At 44.6% G+C, this 18,502-nt stretch overlaps 1 protein-coding gene across 2 annotated transcripts in view; it reads right to left on the reverse strand.

The window, feature by feature from the left end:
* The window catches only part of LHFPL6 (LHFPL tetraspan subfamily member 6), a 145,559-nt gene that overhangs the window by 17,113 nt on the left and 109,944 nt on the right, over positions 1-18,502 (reverse strand). For both annotated transcript variants that reach the window (XM_033000259.2, XM_033000258.2), the window contains exon 3: positions 550-648. In XM_033000259.2, coding sequence (XP_032856150.1) covers positions 550-648 — 99 coding nt within the window. The remainder of the gene's footprint in view (positions 1-549; positions 649-18,502) is intronic.

The following is an 18,502-nucleotide window of genomic DNA, read 5'->3' on the forward strand; positions in this document are numbered from 1 at the left end:
CCCTGGCTCCCAACCAGTGCTCAGTGCAGTCATCAACAGTAAGACCAGTGGCTTGTTTGGGAGAAGGCTGACATAGGGAGCAAGTATTATTTGCCAGTTTCCCCAGGATGTAAATAACCAAAACCATACCCTTTAGGCTTGGGTTAGAAGGCCATAAACATGCCAGATTCCAAAGACAGCTAATTTCACTCCTTGTGAATTACCCTGACCTGTGCTGTGATACGATGCCTCTGCCTACTTTACCAAGATGTCCAGGAGCATTAGTTCCCTACTGCAAGACTATTAAATCTGACATCTTAAATACGTACATACATACATACATACATACATGTATTCCTCCATTTTCTTTTATAATGTTCTTCTGGAAAATATTTCCAGCAAATCTATCTGAAATCCCCTGCCTTAGCACAATACCCGAATGATGCAATATGAATACCCTACCACACACAACTGGGTTGCTTCTCCAAGACTGCGCTGACGCCTGGTTTTCTTTTATGGACAACACATAGAAGAGTCTAATACGGCTGAGATGCTCTGAGGATGACTCACCCAATTCAAACTGGCTGGAAAGGTTACCACAGGTTTGTCTGACCTCTTCACTGTCCCAGCCAAGAGGATAGAGGGCACAACCAGAGCCGATCAACAAACCTACAGAGAGAAAAGAAAATAGAAGTTTATACAAGAAATTGCCATTAACTTAAACACAGGCTGCCACTTGGGAATCAAGGTGTCAAACTGCCATTTGAGAAGCTCAGAGAAAAAAAAGTCATCTCTTCTTCTCCTAAAAACAGTAGAAAATCATTTGGACGTCTACTGATGCATTCTGCTACACTGTTTTACAGCTGGTCTGTGGGCTGGAGTCAGCCTTGGCAGTTCAGTATCAGAAGATATCCTCAGCTTGTGGAGCTTCTACCTGAGAGTCTTTAGACTCCCCTTCTACGCTGCACAAATACCTACACTGTTTGGGAAACTCAATGCGGGGTTAAATAGAAGCTGTGTTAATCACAGCATTTACAAGCTGATTGCTTCTGATTAATTAAAACAACAATCAACCAGGGTCTATCAAGGTTCTAGCAGGAAAAGTAAACTGACAGTTGTGCTAATTCATTGTGATTTCCCTCTGTTTTTCAACCCTTTCAAAATTCAGCGAAGAATGGTTTCATGTCACCTGGTTAATTCACACCACAGGTACACAGTCCACAGAGTTTTCTCAAACCATTTCAGCTAAAACTTCGGTCTAGAACCATTTACCTATTAACATGCCTGGCTTAACATTCGCAACGTGCTTTGCTTTCTCCAGCCCTCATGCTGCCCCAAACAGATGTGTTTTGGCTAAGTCTTTCCTTTCACAAGATCTTACTGGGAATCACCCAATGGGCCATGATTATTTTGCAGAAGTGGCATTTTTGTCATATTGCATTCTCAGCTGTCACCGCAGCAGCTGCCAAAAAGTGGGTGTAGCTGGCAAAGCTCCCTACACAGACAGCCTAGAGAGAACATTTCAGTGTATGCTACAGCAGTTAAAGGCTACCTCCTTGGTGTCAGATCTTATTTATAAGATTGGAAACAAATCACTGTGTAGATAATGGGCTGGGCACACCCCATGCTTTGCAGGCTGTAAAGGCAAGCAAGTCCTCAAAAAGTTTGCAGTGTGGGCTTGCAGTGGCGCCTTTTACCTGTTGGCAGAGCGCAGGACAAGGTTTCAAGCCCTTCAGCTGCTGCTGGCTGACTGCAGGCAAGTCCCTTGACCTCACACCACCTCACTTCTGCTCTCTTGACAATGAGAATAAGGACAATGTTCTCCCTGGCAAAGCACTTCTGCTGCTGTGCTCCTAGTGCAGAAAAGCCCCGGGTGTGGTGACAGGTACTGTGGACATCACACCAGTCTGGTAGGAGTCCTGAGAGTGATTCTGACTCAGGGCCTGGAGCTAGCTGTGCATTTCTGCCTACATCCTCAAGATGCCTAAGCTTCTCCTATTTCTGACTCTTCTGTGAGATACAGAAATCACTTTATTATGTTCTCGACTTGCTCAAAGACACACCTGAACAAGGCACTGAAGTCCAGAAGTGGTATCTCATCTCTCCCCAAAAGATGTTTAACGCTTTTAACATCTTAGCTGTTAGCAAAGTAGCTCAGCAACTCCTTTGCTTCTCCCTCTTCCAAGCACATCTGTCCCTGTTTAGGCCCAATACTAGCTCCTTAGATCTTCCTCCACTAAGTTCAGATTTCTTCTTGCTGCTCAAGTCTACTTCTTCCTTTCCTTGTTGAGCAGTCATTGCGGGCTCCTCCCTCTGTATCTACATCACATAATGAAAAAGAAATCCCTGAGGCAGCCCTCTCTCAGATGGTGCATTCACCCAACAGCTGTAAAAGGAGAAAAGCAATTAAGGACACATGAATGCTAGGTATTTTCAGAACTTTGTCTGACCTGAATATGGCTGCTTCTAATGTCCTCACTAATGACTTTCACAGCATCATCTGATTTTTTCCCCTAGGGCCGCAGAGCCGATGGCAGCTGGTAGAATCCATGTAAATGAGAGTTGCTTCTAATTAAATTCTCAGAAAGAATGTTTCTCAGACAAGAGAACTTAGTCTAAAACTGGGTCTACATTTGTTACAGAAGCTTAAGACCCTGGGAAAAAAAATGCTGGATTCTCACTTGAATTGTTAAAGCAAGAAGGAAGTTGTGAAGTGCTGACAGCATGGTTGGTGTGCTAGGACTGGGCAGGACCCCACGGGGCAAGGAGGAAGGTCACTACTGATTCCAAGAATGGCTGCAGAAGGGACGAAGAGCACCGAGGTGCCCGAGATAGCCCCGCAGACCAGTGGCCCGTGGCAGCCTCAGCCAGTCCTGCTGTGGTTCTGACCCCTTCCCACACTGGCCACGATGCCCATGACCAGCCTGCTGCCAGCCCAGGCAGACCACAACTCAGAAGCTGCTGCGGCCAAAATTGAACCGCTCTGGCTGGGCTGGTTTCAATCAGCCTGTGTCCTTGAACAGACTCCGGGACACCTTGCAAATGCTCAGAGGGGCTTCACTGCGAGGGGCAGGGAGACGTGTGTAGCAGTCAGGAGGGAAGGCAGGCTTCCCTCCGCCTGCGCTGGACCAGATGAAACTGCATCTAGCCCTTGCTCACAAAGAAGGTCCTGGGAAAGCCTCCTGCCTAATTCTTCCCGGCGAGCACAACAGCAGCACTGCAGGCAAGTGAAAGGACCATTAGCATAACAATGCTGCCCCTCCAAACCCAGAACAAGCTCTTACTCAGCACTTGCCAATTACTCTCCTCAGGTGGCAAGATGTCTAGTGCCCACTGCATTCAGAGGACTGTTTGTTTTCAGCTTTCTTTAGGTTTTGTTGCAGTAACAGGTTGTTGTTTGGGTTTTTTTCCCACGAATATTGCTCACAGCACTTTCCACTGCCACCCTCCAAACACAGCTCATCCTCTTCCAAACACGTGTACCTGTTCACTCCTTCTGCCTCTGATGTTACACTGGATGCAGTGACTGCAAGCCTTGGCAATTTATTTCCTTCCTTAGCCAGACCTCTTCATCCCCCCTGTCACACCCTCTTTCTCATTTCTGTACGCCCATCTCTGTAAGTCCAAAGCCCAGTTTCAGTGAAAATAAATTCTGGGGTTCAGCCAAAAATTCATTAGCGACGCAATATGCTGTAATGTTAAACTGCTCCAAAGGAACAACTGCCTCACTCCTGCATGGATGCCTGCCCTTAGAGCCAGTCCACACTGTCTAATAACCAGCTCACAGCACCCGCCGCTGAGCCGCACCATTCGCTGTGCCTCCTAGAAATAAATAAACCAAATACGGGAAAACTAGCGTGCTATGTCAGAAACCCTCCCTACTCCAGTGACAGCTGCCTCTCCAGTCGGGTATGGGCTTCAGCAGCACTGAGTTTCACTAATGGAGTACCAGCCACGGAGCACGGCAGCTTCTCCTCTGCCCGCAGCCTGCGCTGGCTGGGATGCTGAGACCAAACGGGAAATTGCCGCCTAATGCTGGTGCTGCCACATGGCCCCAGAGCAGGAGCAGCAGCATGTTTTACGTGTGAAGGACAAGGAATAAAGCCATGGGCGAGCTCACACGCTTCATTTAGCAAACATAAAACCTGCCAGAGACCAAAGGTGCTGCCAGAAGCATAGGGCTACATTCCCGTCTGGCAGAAAGGCTTATGCCTATAAATACTGATTTTGTCACAAGTACCAACTGGCCACAAGTCTTAAAGCTGTTGTTTTGACATCTCCTTTGATATCACTGGTTTTCAGCGCGTTTTGATTCACCTTCAAATATCTCCCTGTAGTGGTGCGTATGTACCTGTTGTGGATTTAGGTCTATTGACAAAGCAGTTATGCTCCCCCGCACTTCTTGCAGGCATGACGCAGGCCAAACTCAGGGATTTACCTTCGGTGTAAGACTTCCACAAAGCCTTAGAGCCTGCTAGTCAGTAAGAAAAAAATTCACACGTTTTGCTCTATGCCCTGAGGTATGTATATATGTACGAGCGTGTGAGTGTAATGTCCCATTGCTTTCAGCAGGATTCTGCATGACTTCAACAGGTCTGATACTGCCTTGGTCTGCATGGGCAGTGATGCTGGGAACTGGCTTTTCAGCTCCCTTATTTTAGGCACTAAAAGTGTGGAGTTTGTCTCAAAGCCCATGGGGTTAATGGGATTTGAGCAAAAGCCCCTCAGCCCCGTCTTTCCCTGTTAATCCATCCACCCCTGTTTGTAAGTAACTTTAATGTGTGAATCAGACCCTGCAAAAGCAAAAAGCCTGCATACTATTACCACTAATAATTCATACATGCTCACAGCCAATTTGTATGATCACAGAGAATGTAGATCATGCTGAACAGCTGCAACCTCAATTTAAAGACCTCAGTGAAATCCAAGGGCTGCAAACCCAACGGAAATCCTTAAGCTAATTTTGCAGCTTCAGTAGAGAGCTGTTACTGGTTTAGCTCAAGAGTCACATCATGGCCTGCCCTACAGTTATTGTATTTAGCCAGCTATGCTACCCAGGACACCACACCCATCTTTACAGCTGCTTGAAATGCTTAGGATGCCTATAACATTTCTTAAGAAAGTTAAAAAAAAAAAAAAAACACCAAAAAACAAACCAACAAAAACAAAAAACCAAAACACCCTGCTGTGCTGTAATTACTATCATCTGTCATCTTCCGTTATCCGCTACAGTCATTAAAAGAAACAGAAAGGGGAAGGAAATGTGCCAGCCCACAAACAGCACCTTTAGAAAAGGGGCTGCAGGTTCAAGGTGTGGGGGAGCCGGTCAGTGGGCTGGGGCCAGGCGGCAGCGGAGGTGCTGGTGGCCCTTGGCTGCTGCTTTGGACGACGTGCCGGGCACCAGTGAGGGTGTTGGCACTGCCAGACTCCAGCTCTTCGGGAGCAGCTCTGCGTTTGGGGAACGAAACGGGCTCCTTGCCTGAAACATGGCCATTGCAAGCGCTGCGGCTGGCTGGCTGCGCTCGCGAGGCGCGCGGGAGAGAGCCGCAGGGCTGGCTTAATGCAGCCAGCTCCGGCCGTGCAAAGCTGGGATTATGTGCTCGGCTGCAGTGTTTACCAGGGTCCCATTTAGCCACCAGACTCTCTGTGTAGTCCGTGCGGAGAGCTGCGGACCTTCAAACGCACGAGCTAAAACCTGTCTGTGTGAAAGTGAGGACCTACAAGCTGCAAAACTGTAAACCAGGGGCTCAGAGGGTGGATGCCTCAGTAGTAAACTACCCAGAGTAATCCTTGTCCATCCCAGACCGCCTTCCCTGTCACCCTTACTGTGGGTGCAGTGCATGGTCATATTTTAGTAACACTTAACACTTGAAAGATGATCTTGTCTGTCTGGAGTGGAGCTTGTGATTGAAAATAATTGCACATAACGGGCTCTGCATATGGAGGATGCGGCAGGGAAGGGACAGTAATTACATTAGTGGCTTGGCACAGATATAGGTTTCATCTTTGAAGTGATAAAGAAATGATTTGTGGCATGCAGCAATCAGCTTACTCCAAGAGGTAAAATATTAACCACTATTAATATCTCCAAAAATAGCTTGGATATATGCAAGTCTCAAACAATAAATAGAGAAGGAATTAATAAACCAAGAGACATAAACCAGATTTTGCCGTCGGCAAAATGACTACACTCAGGAAGACCAAGATGGATCGGCAAAAGTCAACGCACAAAATAGGAAGTTTGCAGATCCCCGTGGTGGGCAGTCCTCAGACTGCTGCTGTGGCTTTAATGGGAGCCTCCACCCAAAGATCCGATGTGCCTTAAATAACTCTGTGTAGACATCACACCATAAATTAATTGTCTGTAACTGTCTGACAGTTCACAGCTAGTGAGTCCTGTTTCACAGACTCAGCTCTTCCTCTCGCTTGTTGAGGTCACAGTGTGCCCCTGCTTGCTATATAGCTCATTCTTGTTTTGTTCTCAGCCCATTTGATCATTGCATCCTCAAAAGCCTGTTAAATAAAGCCAAACCTTCCCCAGTGTCCTTCCTTCTCCACTGCACAGGGTAAACCAAAGCACATGATTCAGACAAACCTGATGGGGAAAACCATTGGTTTGATCAATAAAGAGAGGTAGTGATGGCAGTAAATGAATAATTTGGATTCAGCCTCAGAGACTTACTGCTAGAAAATGCATTTTCAAATGGAAACTAAACCAGTGGTGGTTTTTCTTGATTATGGGCTTTTTAAGAGCCTTCTACATGGGTACTGGATACTGTATGCCTTTTTTGTATATCCTCAACTCCAGTCACAGTTATACTCTATGAATGAAGCGAAGGGGACTGCCTGGGTACCACAAAGGGCCTCCTTGGCCAGCAGGTAGAGGGGGTCTGCACTGCTGTAGCAGGGGAGCCCGGGAAGCCTATCAAGCAGGAAGGACCCTAGTGTCACTGTGAAAACCCAATTTGTATTTCCACCTAGAAAAATAAAAGGAATGGTTCAGGCTTGATATACGTGCTGCAGAGAGAAAAGAAAACCAGAACCAAATGCTGCATTTCGTACAGTCACTTTTTAGTGAGAAAAATCTTCTTCAAAATATCTTCCTCATTTCTTTTCCCACATCTTCTACATTTTCCCCTTTCATTTTCAGACCTGACCAAAAAGAAACCTTGCTTTTTTTTTTTTTTTTTTTTTTTTTTGCTAGGCATTTCTAGTGAATACTGCTCATCTGACAGATACTCAGACCATCTGGAGAAGCTGACAGACAATAATTTGGAAGTCATCCCTTTTAAGACCATTTTAATGATGATTTTTCCTTTCACATTTTTTTCTCTATTAGCCAGTCTGAATCTTCAAGGATGATAGAAAGTTTTCACATTCCCATCTGTCACTTGAAGGTACAGTAATCTCTACAAGCAAAACAGAACCAATTTTTAGATGCAGCATGGACTCTGACACTCTGGTTCTTGTGATTTAAAAACTCTCCTCACTGTAATGGTTTTAAAGCATTTACCTGCTATAAAAGTGAGCCTGCAATGTGAAAGTAAAATTGAGCTGGCATATGAAGTTGTCTGCTGCTTTCAGACGTACCTTAGCCAACAAACAATGGAGCTGAAGAAGTATCGGTTAAAAATTGTGATGTGAAATACTTCGGCAGACATAGCTTCTGAAGTCCTTGTTCAAGAAAATCTCCAGGAGCTGCAACTGCAGAGTGACAGAAGTGGGTCAGAGCAGGTTCAGACAAACTCCAGAGCCTGGGCAAGGCAGCAGGACACAAGGGAGCAAACTGGGGAGCAGGGGGAGCCATGCCGTGCTGGCTGCAGGCAGCCTGGCTCCCACGTCCACGGGAGTCCAGCTTCAACTCACGTAGTGAGGGACTATGTCTTTATACTGGCTGCTCCCATCTCTTTACTCAGAAGCATCCCTTCTTTAAGGTCACGCTCTTCTCTTGACATCACTGCTCTGTTCTTTGGTTTCTCTGTTGCTCCTCCATTAGAGAAATGCTATCACACCAGTCCTGTCCATTGCTGTTAGTACCTGTCCCTCAGGAAACCCAGGCATGCGCCTGACCTGGGCTTTTATTAGGCTTAAACACGAGATCAACACTTTGAGCCACAGCTCTCTGTCGAGTTCATAGCTACTGGACATGGTGCATTTGACTGGTTTCTTGTTGAGCCTGAACCGAAAGTGCATCATTTGACAGAGGGTACAATTGCCTACAATGTGAATGAATGCAGTAAGAGACTCCCTAGTCTGAGTGTCCAGGCAGGGGTCCCGAGAGGCACACAGATAGAAATTATATTTATGCTGCGCCAGATTTCCTCCCACTCCTCCTCACAAGGGTGACAGCAAGTCAGTTCAGAGCATCACTCAAGGCCAAGGTGTTTCTGCCACAGACGTCTGTTACAGCAGGATGTTAGAAGGACTCCAGATGCAAAGCAAAATGAAACATAAGAACAGCAACAACAAAAAGGAGAGAATAAAATGCTACAACCTTCAGCTTTGCAAATCCTGCCTCCAGTACTATGGCTTCATCTTGAGTGCGATAGAAATTGTACTCATGGGTTTTCAGCCGAGGGCAAAACCCCACCACCCTCTCCCTTCTGGTTCTGATCTCCAGGTTTTAATTCATTTCATTTGGCTTGGCTTAGCTCTCCTCCTGACTGTCAAGCCCCATCCCTCAAATGTTTCTGTTGTTTTGGGTTACTCCACGCCCCGAGCGCTCACTGCCTGGAAGCTGTTCGGCTCTGAACCTCAGCAAACAGCCGCAGCGAGGAGCTGCCACCTGCTTGCTACCGCTTCCCAGATCCCTGAGAGAGCAGGGCCGGTGGCAAAGGAAGCCCAAAAATGGCATTACAGATGCCTGCCAGCATCCAGCACGGCAAAGTGACGTGTCATGCGACAGTCACAGCCTTTGCTTTCTCTGTGACTGCGGGCACAGGGCAGCGGAGGAGGCACATGGGAGATTTCTGACAGGTGAAGCATCACTTTGCTTTGATTTTCATCTGATCAGAGGCGGTGTGCTCATTACTACAGAGCTGCTTCGGGCTCAGAGGGGGAAATCTCCCCACACAGAGATGCTACATTGCTACCCAAAGGCTAATGGCTTTGCTCTGCTTGGCCCTGGGCGTTTTTAAAGCAATACTGAAGGCTTCAGAACATGGGGCTGGGAAAAACCCGTAAGCAACAGTGAAGCAGGAAGAGTGGAGGAATCAAACACAGAGCTGCTACTAAATGGAAGTGGATGAATAAGAGCCATTTGGTAAAAGCACAAGTGACAGGGCCATGGCAGCTGCTGCCAGGGTGAGGAAAGATCCAGAACCAATTTCAAAGCCCTGCAAAATAGGTGCTGGTGCAAGGTGTTGCAGGAGGCTGTGGTTCTCAACAGTTGCAACCGCCTAAAATCACACCTGGAAGCACTTTTTGTAACTAGATTTTATAAAGCAGCAGTAAACAGGCTTCACACTTTGTGCAGGTTTGCACTAGATATTAAGAAATCCAAGAGTTAAATCCAGTGTTACATGTGCAGTAGAAGGAGTAACATGATCTTTGAGAACTAGTTGAATTAGAGCGTGTAGCTGGATTTTTCATTGAAAACTCCATTACTATCATTTAATATACAGTACCATTCACATGCAGGGGGATTTAGAGGGATCCAAGGCAACAGGTATTTGCCTGTGCAATCTATATCTTGACAGCAAAGACATGCACGTGGGACTGGCAGCCACGACGGAGTCCATAGGGAAAGCCAGACGCTCCCGGACCAGCAGCTGGAGGTGGGGTGGACAAAGGCATCGCAAATGGCACCACTTGTAGGTCAGTGACTGAACTGTGCTCCGCTGGCAGTATCGGCACAGGGTGGCATTTAGACACCCAAACACGTCGCCTTCTGTCAGTTTAAGTGCTGTTCAGTATCTTGCTTGGCCTCCAGCTGCCTCTCCAGAGCAGTGCGAGCTTCTCCTAAGTCCTCTGTCATACCTGCCAACCCACACAGAGGTCTTGCAGACCCTAGGGAATCTCTGAGAGTGCAAAGCATCTAGATTTAGGTTAATGAGTTTCACCCTAGATAGCTGTTGATCTGAATGTGAGCTTAGAAACCCACCTCAAGGGAAAATATCTGTATTGTAAACACCTTTAAACAGTGTATGAATCTGTAATTGAAGCTGTCCCAAAGTTGCCTACACTTTATTATCTCTTATCTTCTATCCTTCTGCCCCCATTCTGCCCTTAAGATGCAACGTCTCAGTTCCTGTCATGAATTCTGCCTTCATTAATGGGAAATGACCTGAATGTTAGGGAAGAAGAGAAGACTAAAAGAAAAATTGTCTTGCTGCTGAGTGTAAACCTGTATGCTTTACCCTAAAAGGAAATTATTTCTATGGAAACAAGTTGCTGCTTCAAAATGGCCTTGGTTTGCCTCAGTTGCTACCACGGAGATAGACCATTCAGGACTAGCTTTGGTGAGTCTCGGTGTCACTCCTCCTAGAGTCTGGTGCACGACAAAATGATTGACACCACTTGTTCTGGAAAGGATGTGACATGGTCCATTTAAAGGCACAGGGAATCTGCAGAGTGAAACTGAAATGCTTGAAGAACTCCAGAAAACACTCTGGAGTTTGACTGTCATCTCATTTTTGTTTGGCAAGCCATGATCACTGCTTGTACATCGTAAGCTTTATGGGGAAAAAGAAAAAAAAAAAAAAAAAAAGTCTGAGTGTTATCACATGCCATTAGACTTCTATATGTGACAACCCATCTGTGTGCTCACCCCATCGTTTTGTGGCTCAGAATCAAATGCTTGACAGTTCAAAGAGTCTAGAGCAGCATATGGCATATGACATAGTGTATTTAAATAGAAATCACTCTATTAGAAACATAAGGGTGCCTACTGTAATTAATAAAAGGTAGTTTAATAACTAACTTCCCAAAATACATAATTCTCCATGTAGTCATAGTAGATAAGGCATATTCCTTTTCATTAATATGAATTTCAACAGCAACTGGAGACTGGACAGAACTACCTTTGCAAAAGCTCCATGCTTGAAGGATTTCCCAGTATCATAACTGATCTCACGAAGGATCATGAGGAGGGAATGAAGGAAATATATCCAGTGTTAGTGAAGATGCTAAGCAGAAAAATGGATAAATGGACAAGCGTTGCCATATCTTTCCAATACAAACTGGGTAGACTAAGGTTGTTATAAGCATTAAGGGAAAAAAGTCTGCAGCAGACTGACTCCTGAGCACCACTTCAGTGATTTCACCTCTGGATTGTCCCAGCCTTTTGAAACACTCAGACATGGATTAAATACCAAAGAATTGCTTTTCCATGTCTATTAGTTCACTGATATGTGAAAAGCAATAGTTTGTAGATGCTGGATAATGCAACAAAGGTGTCCAACAAATTACTTCACTTTGGTGGCATATCACCAAAGTGACAGGGAACTGGAACTGATGCAAAGCATACATCCAGTGGAGGTTATACTTTTTTTTTTTTTTTTTTTTTTTTTGTTAGCTTGATTCATTTCAGTTGAGCTGTCCAATGATCAAAGGAAGATTGACCACTGCACATGGCAGTAAAACTTCAGCCATACTCAAGACTTCAGGTAGCATTTTCAGTACATGGTCTGCAGACCCTCTGGCAAACAAGGAGTACTTCCAAGCAAGTTCATACATGCTATTAGGCAATCTATACCTGGAAAAAAGATTGAACGGGTCCTCATTTCTACTGGAGAGTCTGTAAGACCCCTCAAATCAAATGAGTTCGGAAATCACTTCTCTAGATATGAAATATAGTAAGATAAACTGCTGTAAGGCTGTAAAAGTCAGTGGCAGTCACCAAACACAGCTGAGAATCACTTTTCCCTTTAACTATTCTCACCGACCCTTCACAGGTTTAAGCCTTCCTCTACTCTGAGAAAACGTACACCCCATCTTCGCGGAATCACAGCCCTGCAGCCATCAAACCCACCTCCCCCCGTAACAGTGCAGAGCGCCCTGATGGATACGTCATAGGCAGCTGAGTGTTGTGAAATACATGGGAACTGGTGAAGAAGTCAGCTTAATTTTTTGTTTGTTGCTGTAGCTGGAGAACTTTTTAGCAGCTTTTTAAATACCCACCACGTCCACAAGACTACTCGCAGAGCATGCAGTCAAGCACATGAATTAATCTATGCAAGAACAAAAGTATACTCAGTGCAGTCTGCCTTTGTGCTGAATTACAGTGTAAGAATCAAAAGAAATGGAGTAAAATCTAAGCAATAATAGACTCTATGTGAAATCAATCATTTGTATGGCTTCCTCAATTAAACTAAAAGCAACTATTACCCCATTCTCAGCTACTTTGCTTTAAATAAAAGAGATGATAAGGTTCAGCACAACTCCAATGGGTACTGTGTGACACTCAAAATACTGTTTCCATACTGTCAGACTGTCTGTGTTTTGTTTTGCATGATTATTACGTGCCCTAAACTTTGCTTCATGTGACATACCCAAGAAAAGGATATTTTTTTATTTTTAAAAACAAATTAAAAATATGGAATTTTCTGTGCTTTCTATCTGAAGGCATTCAAACTCAATAACTGTCCTAATTTGCAGAGGAAAAAATACTCTATCAAGTCAATTTCCCTGAAATAGGTCCCATTTTTCAGTTTGCCCCAAAGTGTGATAAATCATAATTTTGGATAGGAGTTTCAGTTTGTTACAAATATATTACACATCTGCAGCTCAGAAAAATTTGGCGCTGCCGCTTATCCTCTCCAGAGACAATCCATATGGACAACCTTATCAACATCTCAAATGTACTTAACTCTTTCTGGTAACAAAGACCAGTGCGTGAGAGGGAAGAACTGGGTAGAAGGGTATGCTTCGCCCATGACGAGCTCATGTGCCCATCTTGGAACTCATTTTGAAATCCCCATCTCCCCACCCACCTGTGAGTTATCCCAAGGCAAGGGAGTAATGCCTCAGCACTGTCCAGCTCTTTATGTTGAGGGTCTTTTGCTTCCTACCTTCCTCCTGAATCATGTAGTAAATCCTTTTGTGCAGAGAGCATACTTAAAACACAAAAAAGGTCTTGGAAACTTGGGTTGGAAGGGACATCGAGAAGTCATCTCATCCATCCTTCAGCCTCAAAGTCAGGATAAGCTCTACTTGTACCTCCTAAGAGAACTATTTGTTCAATCTGTTCTTAAAGAGCCTTTCACAATGAAGAACCCACTGCCTTCTAAGACAATGTGTTCTTGTGTCTCCGTGTCTGCAACGGAAGCTTTTCATGTTGTCTAACCTCTATCTTCCTTGTGGCAATTTAAGATCAGCCTGTAAACCATGGACTTCGCTAAACCCCTACTGGGGGCCTGAGAGAGCAGATTTATTCTCTTCCCCCTGTGCAGCACCTTTTTCTCCAATGGATTAGACTGCCCCAGTTTATTCAGTTTTCCTGCCAGAACTGGCCATTTCATACAGCCTCCTCTATCCAGAGGACTTCTGTAGCTGTTGGTTTCAACAGTTTGTTGGATTTTTTCCTTCAAAAAACAAAAAGCAATGCCAGAACACTATCAGAGCAGTTGAATAATTAATCAAACTCATCGCTTTCACCTGAAGGAAACCAAAAGAAGAGTTAAATCAAGTTAAATGAAGACCTTGAAGATGATGGCAACGCCAACTAGCAAAACGCTAAAATGAACTGTGTGACTCTTGGAGATCATTACTGTTCTCGCTTCCTAAAAACTTTCCAGAAATAATACTTTATGAGCAGCAGAAGACTCTTCAAGTGCATCTTTGCTATAAAGGCTGTCCTTGATAAAAGCCTATCAGTGTCTCGATGCCATCCCCAGCACTTAATATTTCTGCTCCAATTTACAAGATCATTGGCTTAATGGATTAATACTTGGTGACTGGAGCATGCAATTGCGAGATACAAGAACGCGCTCTTATTCGGACCTAGGGGCAGTGAGTACTAAGGAGCAATAGTAGCATTGGCTGGACCTACTACAAGCACTGAGAGAGAATGTAAGAAAGAAAAAATGGAAATAAACAGAAAATGAACAAGCTATGAGATGAATGTTAGACGGCTGCAGAAGCAACTAACGATGGCACTTCGATTATTTATAAAGTCTTCAAGGAAGAAAAGTCCCTTACTGTCTGCTGTCCTCGTACACTACCTAGGTTTTGCATTCTTTCCTCAGAACCAGCTGACTCCTGTAACACACCCAGTTCCTCACTGGCCACCTGTGCCCCCGGCCCTTGCTTGAATCCTCTCAACTTGTACTTCGGATACGAAGTGAGCGACCTATGTGTGCTGTGATGCAAACAAAACCACCTGCAAGTGCTCCCAAGCCAAAGTTGACAGAGCTCCCCGTTCGGCAGCCGGCCCGGGGCTGGAATCGGGGTGAGGCTCCTGGTGTGCAGGCTGACTCCAGCCACTTACAGGGGCTGCAGTCCCTCCGCTGCGCTCCGTCCCTGCAGCGGCCCCCTGCTCTCTGCTGCTTCCACACAACTCTGCCCATACACTATGTTGTTTTACTAATGTATTCCAAAACATGAATTCACTTTATGTCTTGGACAACGGCTGGTGCAATTATGGCACCACAAGGGCCACGGGATATATTTTTAGACTTGTGAAAGTATTACATTTAACATACAAAAGCACAGGAAACCTTGCAGGCCCAGTCTTGTAACCTTACTCATTCAAGTAGATCTAGTGGGGGGCAGCTGGGCCCTGTGAAATCAGTCAGTTTTGCCACTTATTTCAGTGAAGCCAGAGCTTTAGCCGCAGTCTTCAGCTCACTATTTCTACAGGTAATTTCCACTGCTGGAAATTGTTCAAACCCAAGTTTATTGTACCATGAGAGAAGCTCTGTCCTTCCTTGGCTTTCTGTTTAAAACTAGAATATTACCCAGTAACTGCTTTAAGGTAAGGGATATTCCCTCCCTCCTGGATCTGACAAGACTTTTCCTTGTCTAGCTTACATACTCCAGGGGCACCTCCACTGTAGCACAAATTATATCCAGAAGCATCAGAAGAGCCCTATAACTAAGTCAGAAACACAGAGATCTCTTTCGTCCTGGCTTTTCTGAAATGTAAATTTTCATTTTAAAATGATACCATCACAGCTTCCAAGACCAGCTGTTCATCCTTTTTTTTCTTTGTATTTTACTGCCACTGACTCCTTGTTCTGAATTATCGGAACAATAATTAGATTCAGGGAAGAGGGGGGCAGGCATTCATATTCCCCTGAGAAAAAGAGATAAAAGTTTCATTTCTGAAAGCTGATGTGCCAATGGTGAATAGTGGGGAATTGGGATTCCTTCTTAACTGCATGGGAGAGTTCAGTAAAGTTTATTAATAAAACAATTTAGATAAACTCCGTTTATGCATTATTTGTACAAGTATCTTGGCAACTGCTTATTTAGCATCTTGAACACATCAGGAATTTTAAAGAGGAGGACTGAAACCTTGCCTGAAACTGTAAAAGCTTTGACAGAAGTGGGTCTGGGAAGTAATGAGGGTTTTTCCTTTTTCTGCTTCTCCTTCTTTTTCTTTCCTCCAACTAAAACCAATTTTCTAATATCCTTGGCATAACTACTATAATGAAGCATAATTTATTTGATCCTTACACAGCCCCCTTAGGATTGCTTCTTGCAGATAGCCAATTATAAACTCTTACATACTTTATAGTCCTCATTATGTGTGACAGAGGCACACTAATAAATAATGCAAAACCCCTTTTATACCCAGTCTACCTTGTGAGAATACAGGGGTCTGGTATGGAGGGAGAAGGCACATTGTAATGCATTCTTACTTCCAAATGGACTGAAAAACTTTCTAGCTTCAACTTGCTTCCTTGGGACACTTTCTTTTTTTTTTCCCAGACTGGACTCCCATGGCTTGATTCATTACCAGATAAAAATCAAGTTCAAATAGAAGTGGACCATGGCACACAAACTGTCACTGCCCTGTCACTTCCTCGTGACATCCTGTCAGCTGCAGACAAGAAAGGAGGTCTGGAAGCAGAACAGCCAGATTGAATACAAATGAATTGATATTCAGTTGTAGGCTTTGCACGGTAATGAAGCAGAAAGGGCCAAGGCCCAAAGAGCACGTTTCACCCTGCCTGCTCTGCCTTTCTGGTGCAGCTTCCAGACACCGCTAGTGCTCAGGTCAAGGCTCTGGAGGAAAACAAAGCAGCTCTGCCTGTCCCTCAGCTGGTAGGATTCAAAGAGCAGTGAGCAACTCAGGCTGAATATACACATATAAGGTCCTGGTGGACTGCTTTATTTTTGTTTTTAATTGACACAAGGCAGCTTTTTGAAACAAAAAAGCTGCAACTATAATGACTGAGGAATGTTACCAAGATCACTACAGAGACCTGGGGAGTCATGTAGGCTACAGCCAACTTCTGTCCCCACCAGGGAATTCTGTGCAACTATTATGTTACTCATATTGCCTGCTGAACCCTTCTTTCCACCCATGAGGAGGGGATGATAGTTCCGAAAGGCACAGGGATTTCTTGCCTCTGTGTGGTGCTTGGAGACCTCGAGGGACAGAGTGTAGGAGGAGGAAAGGTATTCACACGAGGTTTGAACTATTGCAACCTGGAACAAAAGTAAAACAAACTGAGTGAATCACACAATTTTATTGGCAGGCTCGGGCTGGACTCAAACTCATCCAATTCTCTTTCCTTCTACCCTTCTACCTAACAGGGAAGTGGAACACTTCCCAAAATCAAACCCACAAGCAAATAAACAAGCCCAACTTTTCCAAGGGCAGAGCCCTCCACAGTCCTTGCTCCAGGAGTAGTGGGCACAGCTACTTTCACAGCCTGTGATACGGTCTGTGGAAGCCTGAACACATGACTCTTGGCATCAAAACTAAGCATTATGTACTAAATTACACATCTCTCCTGCTAGTGTCTAGATGGCCACAGCTGATTACACAGTCTGAGAATCCAGCAGACATTTGAGTCTACAGCATCTTCCAATATCACCATGCGGCTTAACACAGATGTGGAATGAGTGCAAGGAAAGAAGGCAGAAGGAAGAGTGCCTGTATAATGCAAGTACCTTAGAAACGATTACGCTAAAGCCCTGCCACTGAGTCCTGCTAGATTATGCAATTAAATCAGAAGCCCTTCTGTGGGGATGGCAATGAACAAAAGAAACAGAGACATTTGCCTTTGTGGGCAGCTGCAAAGAAATTATCTGCCATTTTAACTATAAGGTTTAACTAATGTACACTGAAGCACTCGCCTCCAATTAGCCATTTAACCCAGCAGATCAAGCTGTGATCTGAAGAGGCTGAGAAACAGGTAATGTTCCTCTTGCAGAAGTCATAGGGACTGGCCAGAGGATGCAATAAACAGATATAATCCAACAGGCTGACAAATCCTAAATTTCCAGGAATGAACAAAACCCACAGTATCTTTTCCATTTTGTACACTCCCCCACTTACAATAATTTCAGCAGCTACTTACCTCAGTTGGGAACAATATGTCCCTGGAAAACAAGGCAAAAGTGTCAGTTAAAGATATGACACACTACCTCATGTTTTATGAAAGCATCTTTCGTTTGCTTTTAAATAAGTGAAAAAGTATAAATTAAATATGAGATATGATACCTTTTGCAGTTTGCAGGCAGCAAAAACAACAAAACTTGATAAACATCTGTTATTTTTGGTTAAAATGCCCCTGGAAATCAGCTTTTACAAAAGAACTAATCAATACAAGGTTTTGGTGTCTACAGTCTGGGTCTGAATCTGCTCCCTGAACAATGTGTTAGCAGTGTCAGGGTGGCTTCGAGAGCCAGCAACAGGAACCAGAAGGAGGTCATCTTCCCGCCCGGCTGGTACTGAGGGGTGGTTTGAAAGGCTTCCTTCTGCTCACAACCCTCCCATCATCACTTCTTCCTGAACTGTCCCAGCAGGATATTGCCACAAGAATTTGCGGGGCTGTTTGGGAACTGATACAGTAGAAAATAAGCTTTTTTTTTTTTTTTTTTTCTGAGGACAAGGGGCAACACAGAGTCAGGAATGAGAGGTTGGCACGTGATAAATACTTAAACCAGCTTAAGCTATCAATAATAAAACCAAAAAAACCTGTGCCACTGTACCCTGCCGCAGATCACTGTGTTCCAGCTCTCTAACAGATCCAGCAGAGCTGCACAAATTAGAGATGGAAAAGGACAATTTGCATCCAGTCCCTGCCTCACGAAGGGACGGCTTGTTCCCTGAAGTAGTCTGTTGTGCTTTGCTCCCTCAAGCACATTGCTTTCATCTGTGCTGAACACCATGGCATGGCCAGGCCAATTTCAAAGGTCTCCAAGCAATAAAGGTTTATGGCTTTCCTGGGGCAACTGTTCTACAGCCAAATGGATCACTCTGGTCTCATTTCAGGGGAGCAGTTAAATGGAGGCTTGTATCTATGTCTCACCAGGAAAACGCATCTGCGCTTAAGTGTTCTCCTTGAACAATTTTATATATATATATATATGTATACACACAAAGACAACATCACTTCCCAGTGCT

The sequence above is a fragment of the Tyto alba genome, unplaced genomic scaffold (assembly GCF_018691265.1).
Source record: "Tyto alba isolate M040663 unplaced genomic scaffold, T.alba_DEE_v4.0 Super-Scaffold_45, whole genome shotgun sequence".
Classification (NCBI taxonomy): domain Eukaryota; kingdom Metazoa; phylum Chordata; class Aves; order Strigiformes; family Tytonidae; genus Tyto; species Tyto alba.